The 22,037-nt window shown below is 56.8% G+C and overlaps 2 protein-coding genes across 7 annotated transcripts in view; both read right to left on the reverse strand.

The window, feature by feature from the left end:
- ATP11C (ATPase phospholipid transporting 11C) overlaps nt 1-8,937 on the reverse strand; it is a 53,276-nt gene extending 44,339 nt beyond the window's left edge. For all 6 annotated transcript variants that reach the window (XM_030967393.1, XM_030967394.1, XM_030967391.1 and 3 more), the window contains exon 1: nt 8,767-8,937. In XM_030967393.1, coding sequence (XP_030823253.1) covers nt 8,767-8,793 — 27 coding nt within the window. In that variant the 5' untranslated portion in view covers nt 8,794-8,937. The remainder of the gene's footprint in view (nt 1-8,766) is intronic.
- Nucleotides 8,938-17,738: 8,801 nt separating this feature from the next.
- Nucleotides 17,739-21,403, reverse strand: ARL13A (ADP ribosylation factor like GTPase 13A). The gene is made up of 8 exons (XM_030967883.1): nt 21,345-21,403; nt 20,270-20,340; nt 19,813-20,062; nt 19,435-19,540; nt 18,978-19,142; nt 18,538-18,730; nt 18,128-18,229; nt 17,739-17,815 (listed from the first exon to the last, which is right to left on the reverse strand). The coding sequence occupies exons 1-8, from the start codon at nt 21,401-21,403 to the stop codon at nt 17,739-17,741; spliced, it is 1,023 nt and encodes a 340-aa protein (XP_030823743.1).
- Nucleotides 21,404-22,037: the final 634 nt, after the last annotated feature.

A 22,037-nucleotide genomic window follows, 5' to 3' on the forward strand; every position in this document is an offset into this window, starting at 1 on the left:
GCCCTGCCAGGATGTGCTTCACCCCAGCACCCAGAAACCAGGGCTGGCACCCAGACCAAGCCTGCCCCAAGGGAAGCTGTTCTGTCCCCCAAACGCAGCTCCCAGGAGGGAGGGGAGGGCAGGTCCATCCTGCAGAGTCCTGCCCCAGCATCCCGGGGTGCCTCAACCCCACGATGGTACCCAAGGTCCCAGCACCTCCCGTGCTCCTCACTCATGGGTTCAGATCAAGCTTTTCAACTCCCAAACCCATGAAAACTGTGGTTTTCTAACTCTGCCCCTTGCTGTACTACAGACAAATGGTTCCACAGAAGCAGCAGGAGATAAGAGGGAAAAGAGATAGAAATCACCCACTTCACCCCTTGCTCCACAGCCAAAATCAGCTCCACGTGACCCAGACCACACTGGGAATATTTTCATCTCTGGGTACCACAGTGAGCAAAAGACTGATCCTTGGGGCTGGCAGGCACAGCCATAGCAGGACACTGGATCGGTGAAATCCGCCCAGCCAGGACAGAAATCCTCACCATGGGGCCTAGAACTGTTTATCTGCAGGAAATCCTCTGGCTCCTGCTCTGGTCAGCCTGGGGAAGGAAGAAGCAGGGCAGAGTGAGCAGTGCCCAGCAGAGCAGAGCTGGGGAAGGCAGCAGGGCAGAGTGAGCAGCGCCCAGCAGAGCAGAGCTGGGGAAGGCAGCAGGGCAGAGTGAGCAGCGCCCAGCAGAGCAGCCAGGTGAGCTGCAGACACAGGCACACAGAGCTGAGGGTCACTGACCCTCAGCCTTGCAGCCTGGGGGTTCCCCCGTGCTGCACCCCAGCAGCAGCAGCTGCAGAGCATCCCTGGGGATGACTCGGCCATCTCCAGCCCATCAGTCTCCTCCCTAGCCAGGCACCAGGACAAGGGCCTTCCTGCTCTCACTGTCACCAACAGCAGCTCCTTCAGCCAAGGCTTCCTCTCTGCCTGCCTGCTGCCCACCCTGCACTCACTGCAGTGGTACCTGTCAACTGGGAAGCCCCACTTCCATCCAGTCAACTGCCCCAGAGAAACCCCCCCACGGAAATTCTGTGCTCCACAATATCAATTCCCCCACGGAAATTCTGTGCTCCACAATATCAATTCCCCCACGGAAATTCTGTGCTCCACAAATCAATCCTCCCATGGAAATTCTGTGCTCCACAATATCAATTCCCCCATGGAAATTCTGTGCTCCACAATATCAATTCCCCCATGGAAATTCTGTGCTCCACAATATCAATCCTCCCATGGAAATTCTGTGCTCCACAATATCAATTCCCCCATGGAAATTCTGTGCTCCACAATATCAATTTGGCTGATATGAGGACAAGAGCCCTCAGGGCATCACAGCTCATTTTAGTGCACTCCCTCCCTGAGCAAACAGTGTAAGAAAAGGTGAGCTGTAAGGAAGGAGGAAAAAACAAGAAGAATAAAAACCTTCCACAACTCAGACCAAACAGAAGTGGCATGCAAAACACCACCCAAAGCAAACAGAAAAAAAATTCATTAATACTGCATTTCAAGGCTGGCTTTCAGCCCCCTGAGTGCAGTCTGAGTCCCTACAGATAGCAGCTGCTTGGCTTTGCATGAATGCTGGGGAGGAATTACACAGAAATCATAATAAAAGATGGAAGGGCTGCTCACAAAAGTGGATTTTTTTTTTTCTCCCTGCATTTAATTTCCCGGCAGTGAGATTTATTTTTTTTATTTTTTTCCCCTCTTAAGCCAATTGAGACTCCAGCAGCAGAGCACAGCGTCGCTGCAGTCAAGCAGTATTTAATTTGTATTACTGCTGAAGAGATCTTGGATGGCAGCACCAAAGAAGCGCTTCAAATTGTCTGGCCTTGCCTGTTGCACATCTTACTCAGCTTTTCTAGGTCCTTTACAGCACAAGAAACAGAGGATCCCTCTGGTCTGCAAATTTGTCACAACAGTGCAAACATATTACACTGACCAAGTGAGCAATGCCTCTGTTTCCCATTTCAATCATCTCACAGATCTTGTTAAGGTACACAGCATACTTTAGGACATGCCAGAAGAAGAGATTCTCTGAAAACACAAGCAAAAAATTACCAAGCCCTCCAAAAACAAGGCTGGGGTCCTTTCACCTACAGATCCTGAAATTCAGCTGAAAACAAGAGCAAAAGGCCTGCAGCAAAGCATTACTCAGCAAAGGCCACAATGGAGTTTAACAGCAATCTTGTTCAAAATGGGAAATAGAAAAGAAAAGCCTGATTTGAGAGCAAAATACCCAGCTAGAACAGCTTTGCAGGAGCCTACCCCTCCTTCTGCTGCAGGAGGCAAACAAACAGCTCTTTACAAACAACGGACCGTGCCCTGAGCTCTCATCAAGGAGGGCAGGACAAACGTCTCTGAAGCGCTATCAATGAGGCTGGGTGGCCAGAGGAGACGTGCTTTTAGACTCACTGGGCTTCAGCTGGAATTCCATCCCAACAACACCACTGAGGTTTGGGGCAAAAGCCACTGGAGCCAGCAGGAGGTGCCCACAGCGCGGGCAGAAGGGGCTGCACAAGGGGCTAAACACTTTAGAGAGCATTGGTTCTGACAGCACCTGTGGCAGTGAGCATCCCTGTGAGAGCACAGAAATCGATGGAGGGGAGGAGGAGCAAAGCCCAGAGCAGCTTTCCTGCCACCAGGGAGCCTCAGCTCCTCTCCCCCCACCACTGTCCCATGGGGGGCTCAGGACCCAAACGCACTTTGCAGCCATCAGGACAGTGCCCTGTGCCAATCACTGCCCAGCAGCTCCCCGGGGTTTGGCCCAGCCTGAGAAACAGCCCATAAGCAAAAATAAATATATATATTTAATGCATCTCTGTTTAGTGCTTAAATGCATATTTAATGTGCATATATTGCAAGCATGTATATTTAATGCTCACACAGCTACTGAAGTCACTGCAGCCTTGGGCAGAACAGGCTTTTCCTGACCCAGCAGCCGTGCCGCTGCTGCCAGGGTGAGGGCAGGAAAGAGGAGACCTTTTCAAAGAGGCAAGTTTCAGTTTCCCCAGGCTACAAGTTAGTAAATCAAGCTTTAAAGCAGTTTGCCACTCACTGCCATCCCCTGCAGAACACAGCAGCCTGGCCCTCCTCCCACAGCAGGGCTCAGGCACTCCACAGAACAGCTCCGTGATCAAGTCTTGGAGTCAAGCTTATTGCAAAAAAGCAAAATACTGACTGCCCAAATCAAACACTGGCCAGTTCAGGCAGGCCCAGTGAACAAGGCACTGGTGGCACGTTGGATAATTGAAGGAGCTCAGCAAAGTGCAGCGTGCTGGGTACACCAGGGCAGCAGGGGCTGCAGCTGGCCATGGAGCCAGCCTGTGAACAGGTGCAGGGAGCCAAACTACACAAGATTACTGCACAATCACTTCAATAATAATATCAGAAATGGCTTACCATCATCAGCAGTGTCCTTGTTACCTATTTGCAAGGAGCACAGTCCCACAATGCCAGGAATTACACACCTGGGACAAGAGATGCAAGCATGGTGCCATGGGAGGAAGATGCTCACAGGGACCAAACCAGCACTGCTAAAAACATGATCACAGGCAGACAGCTGATTTGGGTGTGAAGGTTTCATCTGACTTACAGACACCAAGGATGCTCTCCATCAGCTCTGCTCTTAACTAACACTTAAAAAATAAATCTCTCCACGAGAGACAGCTACAGCCAGAACACAGCAGTTTTAATCAGAAAGGAAACACATAAACCAAAGGCAACAGGATGAAATTAAAGGCAAGGCTGAAAAGCTTGTTATTAATAGATGTCCCGTTTGCTTTTACAAATTTTATTATTAAAAGCAAATTGCCATGTCTTCAGCTGCAGCTCCAGTCAGCTCAGCTCCAAACCTCTTCTGCACAGCCCAGACAATCATCATTACTCCTAGCAAAATACCACAAAAGTGGCATGGAGGGAAGAAGAAAATACAGCCAAGACTCATTATTCTCCACAGAAAAGCTTCAGCATGCCCCAGGTTTAATTAGAAGCATCACTTATCATTAATGTTTGACCGGTGCTTTCCAGCCCTCCCTGGAGCAATTCCCAACTTCCCAAACTTTAACTGAACACATGCAGCTGTTTATCCCAGGTCCAGCTTTTTGTTTGATTTTTATTTATTTTTAGCCAAATGGCCAAGCTATTTCTGGGAATAAGGCTACAGTTCGGAGACAGTTAAAGAGGAAACCGTTACAGGAATTTCACAAACCCCTGTGTCCCCCAGAACCTGACAAACTCCCGTGTCCCCCTTCTCCAGGGAAGGGGCAGCAATGGGGTTTGCAGCCCTAAGCTTTTTGCAGCCCCAGCTTCCCTATTTGAGCCTCCCTTGACTTCTCTGTGGTCAAGCATGGGCTGCCCTGTGGCTGCTACAGGGGAACTGCCTGAGCACGTGGAACGCTGCTGTCATGCTAAACACATCTTACAAAATAAAATTCCCGCAACTTTCATGAAAATTTCAGTGGCTTCATTGAAATCCACACTCTTTTGAAGTGCGGGATTTCTCCCAGCAGAACTGCCACCTGGTGTCACAGAGACACCCCAGCCCCAACCTTTGCTGCTCGCAGGTTTTCATCACACCAGTGAAAGCAAAACACTTCCTGCAGAAGCTGGCATCAGGTGTCTGACATGCAGCCTCACTCTCCAGGTGCTAACAGGGCTGGACTGGGAGGAAAAGACAACTCCTACAGCTTCCAACTCCTAACTGTAATCATCTTTATTATTAGAATAGGAACTGCAATCACACACTAATGTTTGGTTCACACTCCATGGGAAAAAAAACAAGTGTGAACGAAAATCACAGATGTGTAATAAAGTCTATTTTTGCACACAGAGCACACTTGCTGCACATCCTAAAGATGGGAATGTAAATCAGCTTCCTCCACCACAGCCTGGGACGCCTTCCACACCCCCTGAGTGGGCAGGGACAGCCCCACAGTGCCCAGGGCACCCCAGGGGCTCTCCCCAGCCAGCCCTGCTCCTTCTCACCTATTCCCAGCGCCAGTGGGGAATTTACTTCCCATCTAAAGACTGACTTCGGGCCATGTCCTTGTTTCAGTCACCTGAATGGGTCTCAGTGGGGTGGGTGTCTTCAGGTAGGATCTGACCCACAGGGCCCCATGCCCAGGCTGGGTACCCACTGCTGGCACAGGACTGAGGGATGCCCAGGCTGGGTACCCACTGCTGGCACAGGACTGAGGGATGCCCAGGCTGGGGGTACCCACTGCTGGCACAGGACTGAGGGATGCCCAGGCTGGGTACCCACTGCTGGCACAGGACTGAGGGATGCCCAGGCTGGGTACCCACTGCTGGCACAGGACTGAGGGATGCAGACCCCGGAAGGAGCAGCAAGGGAACATCAGCGCAGCCTGTGACAGGGCACAGAGCCACACGGTGCAGCCCAGGGACAGCCCTGCACACCCACCCAAGGGGCACCTTGTTCCCAACACCAGGCACACCGTGCTGAGAGCCAGCAGCTCACAAGGAGCCCAGGGATTTACCAGCACACGGGCTGCAAAGAGGATCAGGCCCCAAGGTATTTAATTAATTGGAAAAACACAACTAAGGTCCTATTGTTACACTCAGCACAAACACCCCAACAGAAGAATTTTGCTCCCAATTACAGACTGTTTGTTGTTTTCTCACTTATCCTGGGTTTGAACACAAACAGGAGAGTGCCAGAGCAAGGAGCTGCACTGACTGCAGAGAGACCCAGCACAGAGCACCAGCCCAGGGGCTCAGCCAGCAGCAGGCACCCCAAGAGGAGGGAGAGCACCCTGGGGTGCTTCACCCACCAGCCCAGCCTTCCTGCCCCACGAGCAGCGTCACAGCTGCCAGGGCTCGCTTCCAGACTGGCCTTAAATAAAGGCAAACTGGGAGGAAAAGTGCAAGTAACTAAGGCATCAGTAAGTTCTCTTTCTGCATTCCTCCCTTCCCTCTCCCCCAGCCCGAGTGGGCACTGCCCCCAGCCCTGGCAGAGCTGTGGCCCCGGGGTACAGCGAAGAACAGGAGAGCAATAGGTGAGAAGAAGCCCACTGTCTGTGATGCAGACACAGGGAGCAGCACTGCCCAGCCAGCTGGAGTGGACAGTGCTCACCCAGCCCCTGAGGAGCCCAGGCCAGCAGAGTGACCCCAAACCTCCCCCAGACACCCCCCACTTCCCCACCCCACTCCTGCACCCTCCCACAGCAGCCGTACAAGCAGCAGGAGACTAAAAATAAGACTCCAGTGCTAGAATCTGCTTCCAAAAAAGAATTAAAGTTACATTTCAAGTTGACAGTATCTCCTAAAAGTGGATTAACCATGGCAATCCAATCCCACCTCCCCGCAGTGATCCCAGCCCCACTCTTCCTTTGACAAGGATTATTTCGGTGGTGCAAATCAAAGTTCAGAATCCAATTTGTTTCTGAGAGCATCAGTCTGCACCCCCAGGTAGCTGTGCAGACCTACATGCACCACTCAACCCTTCCTGCTCTTCTTACCATCCCATTTCATACCCTATGCAGGATAAGAGTTTATAGGAGGGAAAAACAGAGCCACAAACAGTCGTGCTGACAGGGCAAGTCACCTCCATTGTGCCTAAGCTGTGAGTTACAACTGAAAACAGGATTTTTACTATCTGGTGGTATTTATGAGCCTCAGGCAGAGACCACACAGTGGAGAGGTTACAGTGGTTGTCTGAGCAGCCCTGTGGGATCCTAAGTGCCAGAAAATCTGCAGCCTTTAATAACTGCAGTGAACTCCCGCAATGCCACGGCCACGGGATGAGCATCCCTTGAACAGCACTGCCCATCCAGGCAGCACCTCAGGATGGCTCACAGAGCCTGGCACAGGCTGCCCTGCTCTCCCAGGGAGCAGGAGGGAGAGGACTGGCCCGAGGCTACCGCGGCAGCCTGCAGGGCTGGGACAGGGCAGAGCTGCAGCAGCACAGCACGAGCTGCTCTATCAGCCAAGGCTGATATGGGGGGACCCACACCACTTGAACCAGCCTGATAAACTGCTCCTTGCTGCTGAAATGCTGCTGGCAAAGCCAGGAGGTGCAAACAGTGTCTAAACCCCACACCAACCCTGCAGCTGACCTGGCTCTCTGTCCTGGGCCCTGAACAGAGCTGCTCGTCCAGCCAGAACAGCACCTACCCTTCCAAAGGGCTGCTGCCACAGCCCGGCCCTGCACAGAGCCTTTGGAAATACCCGGGCTGTGCAGGGATGGTTTCTCTGCACCTCAGAGGACATGACACCCCAGCAGCACTGAACGTCCCCTCCCCACACCAAGGGACTCAGAGGTGACACAGACTGCGTGGGACCCCGGGCAGGGCAGGGACTGCTCCTCACCAGCCAGGAGGGTGCTGGGTCCAGGAGCCAGGCAGGCACCTCCCGTACCCACTCACAGCAAGCAGCCACCCAGAAAAGCTTCGCACGGAACTCGGTGGAGATGCCTCAAACCACAAACGCCTCTGACACGAGTGGCACAAAAACTGCCGCTGGCGTAGGAAGCACTCAGGGCAGAGCTGAACTCAAAAGGTATCAAAGCCAGAGAGTCACAGCACTGAATTTCCATCTCATCTATCTGTCCCTGAGGCTGCAAAACAATGGTTGAGGTAGGTGTGTTCTCCACAGGGCTAACCCAGAGCCTGGCACAGAAACACCGCCTACAAACAGAAAACCAACCCAAAAATCAAACCCTTCCCTCCCAGGCACAGCTACCTCCAGAGACTCAACAAGGCGACTCAGAGTCCCTTGTGCCCCAAGCCTGGAAGAGCGGGCACAAATATCTCGCTCCAAAGCAAAAGCGAACAGGAGAGCGCGGCTCGGGCCTGGCGGGCAGAGCCCGGGACCGCGGCAGGTAACGGGGAGCGCCCCGGGACCGCGGCCCCGAGCCTCGCACGGTGCTCGGGCTGTGGCTCAGCCAGCCCAGCCTATTCCCAGGGCAGCTTTCCAGCCTCTTGGCCCAGAGCTGCCCAGCTCCATCGCAGGGTGCCCTGGCTGTGTCACAGCACACCCAGCTCCATGGCACGGTGCTCGGGCTGTGTCACAGCACACACACACAGCCCCAGCTCCATCGCAGGGTGCCCTGGCTGTGTCACAGCACACCCAGCTCCATGGCACGGTGCTCGGGCTGTGTCACAGCACACACACAGAGCCCCAGCTCCATCGCAGGGTGCTCGGGTTGTGTCACAGCACACCCAGCTCCATGGCACGGTGCTCGGGCTGTGTCACAGCACACACACCGCCCCAACTCCAGGAACTTCGCTAACTACGCACTGCGCAATCAATGACACTGCTGAACAAACAGCAGCGCCCGGAACGACGGTAAAACATCGCTTTTCGCACATTTGCTGCGGAAAAGGAAAAAATGAGTAATTACAGAGCTCAGGCCAAGCAGTGAGGTCACGCTGAAATCTCCGAGCAGCCTATGTGGCAGCGGGAAGGGATCGGGATGGAGCCGGCGGGGGCAGAGCCGCATCCCGCCCCGGGCAGGAAGAGCCACGCGGTCCGGGGAGCGCTGCCGGCCGGGGAAGCGCCCTCCGACAGGTCTGGGAGGAAAAAACAACGTTTGGGCTCTGGCAGCAAAGGCAACTTCTGGAGGGCTCGCAGGGTCGGACGGAGGCGCCGCGGCGGGGCCGGGGCCGCGGGCGGACCCCGCGGGGAGTGGGATGCGGGAGCCGCGCGGGAGAACGGCCCCAGCACACGGCACAGAGAGAAAACCAGCGAACTTTGCCCGCCCGCCGCCCCGGCCCCGCACTCACCAGGCGGCTGAGGCTGCGGCGGAGCATCGCGGCGGCGCCCGGCCCCGCCGCGCTCACCGCCGCATCGCCCGGCCCGGTCCGGCTCCGCTCCTAGAGGGGCTGCGGGCCGCGCCGCCGGCCCCCGCTCTGCTCCGCGCTCCATGCCGCCGGCCCGGCCCCGCTCCGCTCGGCCCCGCTTTGTCCCGCCGCGCTGGAGGCGGCGCCGCCGCCGCCCCGGAGCAGCCTGGGAGCAGGGCGAGCCCCGCCGCCGCCGCCAGGGGGAGCCACCGAGCCCGGGCGGGGACACGCGGGACGGGGACAGCCGGGGACAGGGGCGGGGGGACAGGGGACACGCGGGGACAGCCCGGCCGGACCGCGGGGACAGCCCGGCCGGACCGCGGGGACAGCCCGGCCGGACCGCGGGGACAGGGCACACGCGGGGACAGGGCACACGCGGGGACAACCCGGCCGGACCGCGGGGACAGGGCACACGCGGGGACAACCCGGCCGGACCGCGGGGACAGGGGACACGCGGGGACAGCCCGGCCGGACCGCGGGGACAGGGGACACGCGGGGACAGGGGAGGGACAGCCCGGCCGGACCGCGGGGACAGGGGACACGCGGGGACAGGGGACACGCGGGGACAGCCCGGCCGGACCGCGGGGACAGCGGACGGCCCGGACGGACACCTGCCCTTGAGCATCCACACCTCTTCTGGACAACCCCTGCCAGAACACACTCGGGGGAAGAATTTCTTCCTAATATTAATCAAAACCTGCCCCCTTTTCAGTTATTCTTTGTGTGACCTGCTCAAAGCCTCATTCCCCCGGCCTTACAACTACATGCCCCATTAAATTCCCTGTCCAGCAATCTTGCACCCACTTTAGGCACCGGAAGGGACTCCAAAGCCTCTTCAGAGCCTTCTCTTCCACAATCTAACACCCCCAGCTCTCAGCCTGTCACCATGGCAGAGATGCTCCAGCTCTTAGAGCATCTTCGTGGCCTCCTCTGAACTCGCTCCAACAGGTCCCCATGGCACCGAGGGCAGGGATCTCAGGAGCAGAATAAGGGGCAGAACCCTTCCCTCACCTGGTGGTGCAGCCCAGGGCAGGGACAGGGCAAGGGGGGAGCAAAACTCACCTGAAATGCTTCCCCCAGGAACCTTCTCCCTACTCGAGCAGGCACAGAGCATGAGAATATTAATGTAAGCCACCAAAACTGAAAAAGACTACAGGCGACCTAACATAATCTATATGTTTTTGTTATGTTTTCAACATCAAGTTGAAAAAGACGAGCTGTAACCTAACAAAACCTACATGTTTTTATTATTGTTTTCAACATCATTATTGCCTGGCAATAAAACAGCCTTTTCTGGAGCAATAGCCTCTGCATCAGGGCAGGGAGTTTCCCTGGGCTGTCCCTGGCTGACAGCTCTGAGCACCTCCAGGATGGGCAGGTTCCTTGAGCCCAGCGCCCAGGTGCCACTGCCACTCCAGCAGCTTGCATTGCTCCTGTTTCAAAGCCAGCTTCTTCCTGGAAACAGAGCAAACTCACCTTGTGGCACCACAACTGGGCCTAGAAAGCAGCTGGCAGCTTCCAGAGGCCTGGAAAACACAGATTTTTCACTTTGCATTTCCAAAGTGAAAATAGCATCACATTGATTTACTAAAGCTAAACCCAGCCACATTTGCTCTGCAGAAGCACCCACTGTCTGGCAGTTCCACACAGTGTGATCCATCCAGGCCTGCCCCAGCACCAAAATAGAAGTCAGGTGTCAGGCAGGCAGGAGCTTTGGGGGTTTTTAACCCCAGCTCTCCCCAGGCAGCAAGCAGAGGGATCAGGGAGGGCTCCACATCCCTGCAGAGCAGGGCAGCGTTGTGAGGCACAGCCAGCACCGATCTGCATCCCACGGGCAGCCCTCCCTGTGCAGCTGGGCTCTTACTCACCTTTCCACACAAAGGCCTCACACCACAACAGAGGAAACCAGAAAACAATGCCGGCCACTTTAAAATAATGAATGGCAATTGTTAAACATCTCTATATAACGCCTAACCAGTTTGGCTGTAGAGTTCCCTCCCCCACAAAGCAACAGAGCGCTGAAGTCAGACCAACACCACCCTGCAGCTTCTGCCTGGCTTTTTGGGTACTTTCCTGATGTTTTTCTAGCCTGTTTGTGTTGGCTGGAAGAGGGAGCTGTTCTCAGACACTTTTCCTGTGGCAGGGCTCTGTGGTAGGTGCTGAACAGACCAGCCAGAGCTCAGCCATTGGGGTTTGACCCCTGCATGTCTCCAAAGGCCAAGGCAATCTGGCTTACCTGGCCCACAGAAAAACAGCTCTATTCTTCTCCTCAATATATTGCTACAGGTAGAGCTGCTCCTCAGCTTTCACCTGAATTAATTGATCAGGAGAGTTGGTCTTACCAGCAGAAGAAACCATCCGGCTGCACTTGTCCTTACAGCTCCTGTGCCATACAAATTGCAGCCCCTACCCAGTTTAGTTTGAAATGATGATGTTTTAATTTTTGTTAAGTTTACTAGGATTAGAAGCAAAACGCAAGACTTGGACTATGATACAGAATTAAAGACTAGATAATTAGCTTTAATGCACTGCCACCAGGGACAGAGGCCCTTTTCCAGGGAGCTCCAGGATGAAATAAGTGCAAGCACAGCCGGGAAGAGCCACAGGTGGGTGCCTGGTCTCCCAAACTCGGCCAGAGCAGAGCCACAGTGTCCTGCAGTGAGCCAGATTGTTTAGATCCATCCATCCATCTCCTTACTTGACCCCGAAGAGCCGCAGGCAGGGTTTCACTGAGAGCCCCGGGCAGCTGCCACCCCTGCTGCTGACACAGGGCTGCGGGGCAGCAAAGCCCAGCTCAGCAAAACAGCAGAGAGGAAGCAAACAGCCCTGGCTGGGCTTTTCCACAGCCTGGAACCGCCTGCACGCTTCCACCGCTGATCTGGTGGCAATTCTATCGGCTCACGGGTCTACAGAAGGGAAATCTGCGTTAATGCGCCTTTTCCAGCCGCGCACGGGCGGAGCTGTGCCCGAAGCTCCTGCACCCACTCCTGCCAGTGCGGGCATGCCCTGCCCATGGCAGGGACCGCCAGGGGCAATTTAGCGCCACACAGCCTGGTTGGAGTCCATGGCCACTTCGATTAGCACAAAAATGAGCACAAAACAATCCGGGGCATCAGCCGAGCCTGGGCAGACCGCAACCAGGGCATGGACGGAGCGACCCAGAGCCTCACAGCGTGGGCGAATCCATTAAATCCTCCCACAACATCCTTCTCCTGGCCTTGTCTTGGCTGTTCTGGGCGATGGGGGTGTCGGAGTTCAGTCCCTGGCCGGTACCACAGCAGGCAGCGCCGGGCTCCCTCCGGCCTCGGGACGCGCTCTAACATCGTTGTGGTTTTTTTCTTTAAACATTTATTATTGCAGTGTTTGCTTCTTCTGCCATCGTGTGGCCAGTTGGAGGATAAAGCGCTGTCAGTAAAACAAGCAATCTGCTTTCCGCGTCTTCAAATATCGTATGGATTTTATAATATCCGATGTCGTATGAAGTCAATGGAGATTCATTAATTCTCACCAAGTCCTTCCCACGGCCGGACGGGTGCTACAGGTTTCTCTTTAGCTTCAAGTAGGTCTCGTTAATCCAAGCGTGTGGGTTGGCAGCTAATTTACTGCCAGGGCAGCACCTGCCCATTGACTTGCTGTCTTCACACCGGGCAGGAGCCCCGGGAGAAGGCACTCGCTGCTGAGTGCCACCTGCTTGTGAGGCACCCTGACCCCCTGACAGCCACTGCAGGGCCGTCTGCAGCTGGGGAGGGGAGCTCATGCTCAGGGCTGCTCGGTCCCAGCACAGTGGGACCGGAATTGTTTGTCTGGAGAGAGGCAGGGCTCTGTTGTGAGCCCCAGGTTCATCACAGCGTGCCAGGATCACCACGGGCATACCAAGGAGAAGCTGACACCAGTTTTTCCTTCGCTTCTCCTGAATGGAACAAATCCTTCACTGATTTGGGGAAAGAGGTTTTATAAGAAACGAGAGCATTTTTGCCAGCGGATTCCAGCAGAGAATTCTTGTCTGTGCACACCTGAGACCCCCAAACCTACCCTGTCAGCACGGGGCGACCAGCAGGCGCAGGACCAGGAGCTCACTGTGTGAAAGCAGCCAAAGCCACCCAAACTCTGTGTCTGCTGAGTCCTACCGATGGCCTGGAGCTGCTGCCACCTCTGGCAGTGCTCACTGCCCCTCAGCAGGGCAGGGTGCCCATGCCATGCTCCCCTCGTGCCCATCCGCCTGGGAAAACCAGCGAGGCTGAGTGTGCTCCAGGAGGGATTGCATCGCTCTGGCAAACACCACGAGGGAGGAGGAGCTGTCTGCAGAGGGTGTGCATGCAGCCCATCCCATCCCATCCCATCCCCTGCAGCTGCAGGGCTGGCCAGCACCAGCTGGGCACAGCACCCAGCACCAGCTCCCCAGTCCTGCCCCACACCTGTGCCCAAACATCGGCTTCAGGTTCAGGACTGCCCCTGTGCTGCCATAACCTGCAGCAGGGACTTCTGGGGAGCTCTCCTGGGCCTTCCCCAGCCTTCCTGGAAAAGGAAGGAAGAGGCAAGTTCAGGGCCAGCACTGAGCACTGACTCAGCACTGACCCCACACCGCAGTGTCCATCACACAAAGGGACCTGCACGTGCTTTTCTCCACCCCTCAGGTGCATCTTCAATCAGTTCATCACTCCACCTGCAGCTCTCTTTGCTGAGCACAGAGCTCAGATGCTGGTTGCTGCATGTCTCTGCAGCAATTGTACCTGCAATATACGAACACAAGGCTGGCCCAAAAAATAAGCGCAGAAAAACCCCACAAAGTCCCCCCCAAACCTCTCCTAGAGCTGCACTGTGCAAGGAAGGTGGGGTGTAAGGTCTAAGAAGATGAGAGCTTGGGTAGCAGGCAGGATTTATGCGGGTCAGGTATTTGGGTAGAGTCTTGCTAAACTCGGCTGCACTGAAATGAAAGTGCAGTTAGGGAGGTGAAAGATCTCTTACAGACAAGGCCTGAGCTCTGATTGCTGCAGCTGACTTTCAAATGAAAAAATTTGGTTAATAAATTGGCTCTTGATCCCACATCCAGAGAAATCCTGCAGCAGAAGCCCTAATTAATACACTGATGGGCTTCTTCAAGAGGCACCTTGTCCTTATAGTGTGAAATAACCTGTTCAAATATGCAGCAACTTAGAGGGTGACAATTTATGAAAGAATACAAGTTTTAGTTAACAAAATTCCCCCTTTTAAAAACAAGACTTCCTTTGTCAGAGGAGGGGAAACCCAACAAATATATTTGGTACATGATGTGACAAATTTATGTACCTCACACTCCAGCACATTTCCTGGTGCCCCAAGACAAACCTATCTACTAAATAAATTTGATTATATCCTTCTTCCTTCTGCCAGCATCAATGTCTCCAACAAGGCTCCTTTAACCTAGAAAGGGAAAGTTTTCATAGTTTCTCATTTTCCAGTCCTTTATCCTCTCCCTCCTTACAAAGCATGAATAGCCTCCTTCTGGCCATCAAAAGAAGCTTAGGGGGTTATTGTCAGTGAATTCAGCCTTGTTTTCTCAGCACACATGATAGCAAACACTCCAGATCTCATTTTTAGCATAACACAACAGAGGGTCTACAACAGGTAACAAAACATCCAAAAGAAACTCATCTGAAAAAGCCAAGCCACTTCTCAACACTCGTTTTTTCACCAGGAAGCTTCCACAAGAGCATGCTGGCACCCAGCCCACCCAAGTTAGTCAGAGGGTAGGACCTGCAAGCAGGAGAAAGTGTACATAGCAACCAGCTTCTCAAGTACAAAAAACACCCACCCCAGGCTTTTATCAACCCTAACACCCATTCCAAGGTTTAAAATCCACCTACCTGCTTTACATATGTTTATTTAGGTCTGTACATACTACAGCAGCTTTCAGCCAACAGCGGAACACAGGTCAGAGCCCACACCTCAGCAGTGCCTCCCACAGCAAAGCCAAGGGCTGCTCACCTTCCCCCACAGCCGCTGCTCTGCTGGGCTCAGGGATTTATTTTAATTCATTTTTATACCTTCTTCACAAAGCAGGGAGGGCAGAGCTCCATGGGAAAGCCCCTCACCAGCCCAAACCCCAGGCTCTGTGCCCAGGAATCCCCTCCCCTTTGTGTGGCTGCTTATGTGCCCCAGGACAGGTGATGGGATTGACAGGTTTGCAGTGGGGAATGAGAGTCACCTGCAGGCACCCCACAGGATGTGATCCATTCCGTTTGCCTTTCCAAACACACATGAACCTGGATCACTTGTAACTAATTCCCTTTACTGCCCTAAATCACTGTCCACATTCCAGTGTCTGAGATGCTCTCAAAAACCGCTGCTGGCTCCTTCTGTAAATTTGGGTTAGTGAAGAACAAAGAACTGCCACGTTTTTCACACATACAAATCTCCGTCCCTTGTTTCAGTTGTTTTCCTTTGTCAGGCCTGGTTGCTGGTGGGTTTGCCACCCCACACCCCCTGATGTGTGGAGCAGGCTCTCCTTCCCTGCCCTGCCCCTCGGGCGCGGGGCATCCTCACTGCAGCTGCCAGCAAGGCTGATCCCCAAAGGGTGTCCCCATCAGAATCCTGGAAATGATGATGAGATCCACAACGGTTCCCACTCCCCTGGAAACTCTAATGTATATGGGAAAAGCCACAGGGTTTAGTTTTTGTTAACACAGCAGTGGATGTAGAGCAGCAGATGTGCCTGTACTCCCAACCAGAGCTTGCAGGGGGAACCTGCTGCCCTGCCCATGTGTGTGGGGCAAACCAAGGGCTCTCAGAGGAGGCTTCAGAGTCAGCATCACCCCCATCCTCTTCTGGGGGGCTGTAACACAAATTGTAGCTGCTGGCTAAGCCCAGCCAGCGTGCAGAAAGTGAAATGTAATGACACTGGAGAAAGCACAGCAGGGCCATGGGCGGAACTAGAGGGGCTGACAGCCTCAGCAGCCTCAGCACATGGGCCCATGTTCCAGGCTCTCCTGCAGGCCTCTCTCTCCATCCTTCAGGCTCAGAAGGGCCCAGCTGTGGACAGAGCTGCCGGTGACCCTGCTGGCACACGTGGGTCTCTGAGGGAGCAGCACCAAGAGCTGCAGAAATGCAGAACTCACACACCACTTTACAGCAATGCAGCCACAGCCCAGGCTGGTGGCACCAGGCACAATATTTTACCTACCCTGGTGCTCCTGAGTCAGCTTTGCTGGAAACTGGAGAAGAAGGGTGTGCTAGATAATATCCAAGTGCTGAAATGCAAAGCAGGGCTGTGTCACCCAGCTGGCTCCCTGTAGAAAGTGCTGTTGATGCTATGCACAAGAGATATAAAATGTGTCTCTCCAGAGCAGCTGCTGAGGCACGGCTTCCTGCTTCCTGCACGTTTGGCCTCCAGCATTTTCCAAAAAACCCCAAATCCATGGCAGGGTACCCCTCACCACCATCTCCTTTTTGGTCCCCACTTTGCCCTGTACCCCCAGCACCCACACCCCAGGGAACTCCACCAGACTGAGACAGGAGTTACTGAAAGTGCTGTATTTAGGGACAGTATGAACTTCTGCTGCTGCTATTTACAGTTTATTTACAAATAACCCCTGTAGTCACCAACGGTTGAACACGGCAGAGTCAGACAGAGCTTTATGGCAGGCTGGCACGGCAGAGCAGCCAATTTCTCTTCCTTTCCCTTTCCAGGCCTGCCAAGGGAAGGGCTTCCTTGATTTGCCTTGTCCTGGACCACAGAGGCAGTGCCTGTTAATGAGTAACATGGGAGCAGAGGTGACTAACGCACAGCCCAGCTTCCAACGCTGCTTGCTGCAGGTGCCACGAGAAAAACACCAACCCGGGACTCCAGGTGAAGTGTTTCCAGGGCTGAGGGCAGGGTCAGGAGGAACACTCCTGGGGATGGAGCCTCTGCCACCAGCTGCCTTTGAACGCAAATGTTCACTGACGGGCTGCAGGGTGCACAAACACGGGCATCACCTTCCTGCAGTGTGGGACGCGGGTCCTGAGCCCTGCCAGATGTGGAGCTCCTCTGCAGACTGCCCAGGGCTGCCCTCCCTCCATCACCAGCAGGGAACGAGACCGTTCTGGGCAGCAGGCAGGGAGTGCCGGGCCAGGTCAGCCCTGACCTGCGAACACAGCTTTCCCTGGGCACAGGGCAATAGAAGGGACGAGCTTTCCTGGGCACAGGGCAATAGAAGGGACGAGCTTTCCTGGGCACAGGGCAATAGAAGGGACAAGATTTCCTGGGCACAGGGCAATAGAAGGGACGAGATTTCCTGGGCACAGGGCAATAGAAGGGACGAGCTTTCCCTGGGCACAGGGCAATAGAAGGGATGAGATTTCCTGGGCACAGGGCAATAGAAGGGACAAGATTTCCTGGGCACAGGGCAATAGAAGGGACGAGATTTCCTGGGCACAGGGCAATAGAAGGGACGAGCTTTCCCTGGGCACAGGGCAATAGAAGGGACGAGCTTTCCCTGGGCACAGGGCAATAGAAGGGACAAGATTTCCTGGGCACAGGGCAATAAAAGGGACAAGCTTTCCCCGGGCACAGGGCAGTAGAAGGGACAAGCTTTCCCTGGGCACAGGGCAATAGAAGGGACAAGCTTTCCCCTGGTGTTTGCTCGGATCTTCCTCTCCACACAGACCAATCGGGGTTCAGACGGAGTCTTCCAGGGAATACTAACAGGGGGCAGCAAGGGGCCGGCTGGTCCCTTTTCACTCGGGTTTGCAGCCCGGCTGCCAGAGGTGTCTAACAAAGGGACTTTAGGCTCGTCCCTGTGGATCCCTGGTTTTCAAGCCACTCAGAGGACAAAGATGCAGTTTATGCCCCAGGACCCATCTCCCAGCTCTGCCAGCCCTGGGCAAGCACCTACAGCTCTGCTGTGCCCCTGCAGCCCGGCTCCTCGGGACCACAGCCCGTGCTCGGTGCCTCCTGCTCAGGGGGCGATGGCCGACGGCTGCTTCCTCTGCTCCTGCCTCATCTTCAGAGCCAGCATCGCCCGGCGGTACAAATCTGCGAACAAGGGGGCAGTCAGGCCCTGAGCTGGACCAGCTCCATGGCTGGCAGCCTGTGCTGAGTGAGGGCTGCAGGGACAGCGCAGCCCCCAGCACAGGCACTTGTGCAGCCTTCCTGCATCCCACCCCAGAGCAGAGGCAGCAGCATCTGCCCCCACAGCAGCGCCCCAGCCCTGCAGCAGCACTTGTCTGTGCCCGTGTCCCCACACCAAGCCCCCCATGGCCAAGTGTCCCTGCACAGCGCACAGCCGGCTGCCAGCAGGCCAGACCCCTGATGCTTTCAGCAAAATCTGTCCTGAGAAATACCAACCAAAGGTGCTTGACACCTCCTCACGCTGCTGCTCCAGAGAAGGTTCCCGTGACTTGATTTTATTCTTGAGTTTCTTCTTTTTTTTCTTTTTCATACCCTGTGCTGAATAGAGAAATACAAAATTTCAGGCACCACACACCTGAGCAAGGGTGCCTTTGTCACCAAACCAGCTGAGAGCACTGCTGGTGGCAGGAGTGCAGTTCTCCATTGCATCATCCCCTGTGGAGTGTCTCCTCTTCCCCTCTGATCCCTGTGACCCGGCTCTGCACTCAGCTGGTCTGCAAGCAGAGCTGAAGGAGGTGGCGGCCACCAGTGGTGCAATATTTGGTCACATTGCCAGGCCTGGCCACCTCGCTGTGGGGTGGCTCTGGGGTCCTGCAGGGCTGGCAGCCCCCACCGTCCCCTCTCACCTGGGTGTAGGATGGCCGTCCCGCTGGCTGTGGGCTCCTCCTGCCCGACTCTGTTGGGCAGCAGCAGCCCCCCGGCAGCCCCTACTCCCGGCCCCTCCGGCTCTTCGGCTGGGCCTGGCTGCCCCAAGCCCTTCTTCTTCACCTTCACCTTCACCTTCCTCTTCCTCCTCCTGGGGCCCTTGGCGCTCTCCTCCTGGGCAGGGAAGGGGGATGAGGAGAAGTGGCAGAGCCCCTCTCGCACCCCGTCCATCCCGGTCCCACCCGTCCCTCGCTCACCAGGGGCAGGAGGCGGCAGCCGGGGCGCACCGCCCGGGGCTCCCCGTTCTCCCGAGCATCCTCCCCGGGGAGCGGCCGGTCCCTGCGGGAGGAGCACAGCGGGGTGAGGCCGAGCGCCGCGGGGGCAGCAGGGACCGGGACAGGCTCTCGGAGCCCGCACCCACCTGCGGGCGGGCGGGCGGCCGCGGGCGGCCCGAGGGGCGGCAGGCACCGGGGCGGCGGCCGGCGGGGCCGGGGCGGCGGCGGCGGCGCGGGAGGAGCCAGCGCAGCCCCTGCAGGGTGCTGCGGGCCGGGCCGGCGGGGGGGACCCGCTTGGCGACACAGGGCTCCTGCGGGGGGACGGGAGAGCGGGGATCAGCGCGGGGAGCGCCGGGCGGGAGAGGGAGCGGGAGCGGGAGCGGAGCCGGGAATGGGAGCGGGACCAGGGAGCGGGAGCGGGAGAGGGAACGGGAGAGGGAGCGGGACCGAGGAGCGGGAGCGGGAATGGGGAGCGGGAACGGGAACGGGAGAGGGAACGGAAGCGGGAACGGGAGCGGGAGCGCAGCGGGAGAGGGAACGGGGAACAGGAGAGGGAACGGGAGCGGGAACGGGGAACAGGAGCGGAGCCGGGCCCGCACTCACGATGCGGCACGGAGAGCGGTTCTCGTTGACCAGGCGCTCCAGGCACAGCCGCTCGATCAGCTCGCAGGGCAGCAGCGCGGCCGGCGCGTCCTGCTTGTTGGCCAGCCTGGGGCACGGCAGGAGCGGCCGTCACCGCCGCCTCGGCCCCGCGCCTCGCCCGGGAGGCTGTGTGCTTTATCCCGGGCTCAGGTGGAGCACTGCCCCAGCCTCACCCGGCACCGCAGCCCCCTCCTCACCTCACCTCCTCCCCGCGGATGCTCCGATCTCCCAGGCACTGCTGGGGTGCTCATGTCCCCGGGGCAGCACATCCCGCAGCCCCCGCCGCAGGGTCCCGCTCCGCCCCTCACCCCCAGCTCACAGCTTGCATCCCAATCTTACAGCAAGAGCGGCTTCCCGGACACATCAGGGTGGCTCAGGACGCGGCTCAGCACCTTGCGGGCCTCCTCCACCCGTGCCAGGTCCGCGGAGTCCAGCACGAAGAGCAGCCCGTGCGCCTCGCTGTAGTGGCTGCGCCAGGCGCTGCGGGAGCGCTGAGCGCCGGGCAGGTCCCGCAGCGTCACCTCGAACCTGTCCACCCGCAGGCGGCTCTGGCCGGGCTGCGCCCCGGGCAGCACCTCCCCGGCCAGCGCTGGGGTGGGGAGAGCGCGCAGAGCTGGCACGGGAGCACCCCTGTGCCTGTGCCCCTCCTGCCCTGCCCGGCCACATCCCCGCTCCCGCCGGGACACGCCGGGCCCTGCACCCAGAACTGCCCCGGAGCTCAGGGGTTTGGTCCTTCGGTTTCACAGGACCACAGAGCTGCTGCCCCCGTCTGGGCTGGCTCCGTGCCGCTCCTCACCTCTCTCTATGTCCGCGATGACGGAGGTTTTCCCCGCATTGTCCAGCCCCATGACAAGGAGGGTCACCTTCCTGGGGAGCAACAGCAGCAGCTGAGCGGCCCAGGAAAGGCTGTGCTCCCTGGGGAGAGTGACCACCGCTGGCCCCAGGCAGGGGACCCTGCCCATGGCACTACATTCCAGCAGGAGAGGGGCAGGACAGTGACACGGGCTCTGTCTCAGCTGTGGACAAGTGCAGGGACAATCCCTGGTGCAAGGGAGAGGGTGAGGACAGGCACAAGTGCCTGGAGCCACCCCAACACCATGGGACAGCCACGCTGCAGAGCCTGCTGGGTGCTTCCTATGGCACGGATTAATTTTCACAGCATACAGGATTCAGCAATTATATGCACAGGCCAGCATGATTCTTCCCTATATGCAGTCAATGATTACACCTTCCTTGCAGTACATAGTACATTTTGAGTACACACAGGTAGGGAAAGGTTGCAAGGATGATTTTATGAGCTTCTGCCTGGACTCAGGTGTTTTCCCTGTGGCTGAACAGTCCTATCCACTCTCCAGCAATGTGATCCACCAGAGCCACACAGGCAACACTTTCTCTGCCACTGACAAGTCACTACAGCTATTTGCAATACCATTTTCTTCCCTAAACATAGAGCGGGCTGCCTGGCAGTGGAGGTGGCACGGCTCCACCTGCAGAATTACAGCAGGGAAGGAAAGGCGTCCTCTCTGGAGGGAGAGGAGCATAAACCTCCTTGCAGTGCTGTCCCAGGGAATTAGCCTGGGTGTCCTGACACATGCAAACAAGGCAGGTGTTTCAGTTCATCCTCCCCAGCTTTCCTGGGGAGCTGCTGACTGTGCAGAGCTGGGATCCCCATGGAGCCATCCCTGCATTGCATCCCTGCCCAGCCTGCTTCCCTGCCTGCTGCGGGGGCAGCGAGGACACCTGTGTGCCCTGCTCAGCAGTCTGGGGACAGTTTGGGTACCTGTCTTCCCCTGTCACCACCCTGATGACACTCAAAACACACGGGTAAATACTGTCACCCCTGGAGCCCCGGAGTGGGCACAGGGACCTACCTGACGGGCTCCTGTATGGCCTGCAGCCACGACCAGCAGTGGGAGAAGAGGTGGAACATGGTGTGCAGCCCTGCACGGAGGGGTGGCCTCTCTGCAGCACCCACGAAGCGAGCAGCCCAGCGTGTCCCTGTGCTTCATCCTCCTCCGGGCTCTCTCTTCACGGCAGGGAACATCTCATCCGGAGTGCCCTGTCCCATGGACAGCACTGCTGCCTTCTGTCTGCTGTGCACAAGCCAAGCCTGGAGAAAAACCCGTCCTGGGCAATCCCCCATGGGCACCGACCCTGTTCTCAGTGCCCCTCACGTCAGGGGTGCCACTCAGACTCTCACCTGCTCATCCCCACTGCACAGCCTCTGCTCACATGCCCTTTGCATAGCAGCTGCTTAAACCTAATCTGGATTTAAATTACTTACTCCTGCAGGCTCCTTAATCCGGGCGGGTCGGGCCAGGCCAGTGGCTGCAGGGACACGGCTGTGGTGGCACTGCCACGCTGGGTGGCACTGACCCACGCACCCACTGCAGCCCCGTGTCCCCATGGCTGCTGGGGTGACCCACCCACCCCACTGACCCACGCACCCACTGCAGCCCCGTGTCCCCATGGCTGCTGGACGTGCCCTGTGGTGGGGACACTGCCTGACAGCCACGTGGGCTGAGCCAGGGGCTCCTCTGGGGAGCAGCATCTCTGCCTTCCCC

The sequence above is a fragment of the Camarhynchus parvulus genome, chromosome 4A (assembly GCF_901933205.1).
Source record: "Camarhynchus parvulus chromosome 4A, STF_HiC, whole genome shotgun sequence".
Lineage (NCBI taxonomy): Eukaryota > Metazoa > Chordata > Aves > Passeriformes > Thraupidae > Camarhynchus > Camarhynchus parvulus.

Coding starts and splice junctions, on each gene's coding strand:
- ARL13A (XM_030967883.1), bottom strand. CDS start 21,403: ATGTTCCACCTCTTCTCCCACTGCTGGTCGTGGCTGCAGGCCATACAG. Junction 18,731..18,977: donor GGCCGCCCGCCCGCCCGCAG/GTGGGTGCGGGC, acceptor TTCCCTGCCCAG/GAGGAGAGCGCCAAGGGCCC. Junction 17,816..18,127: donor GGAGGTGTCAAGCACCTTTG/GTTGGTATTTCT, acceptor CCTTGTTCGCAG/ATTTGTACCGCCGGGCGATG.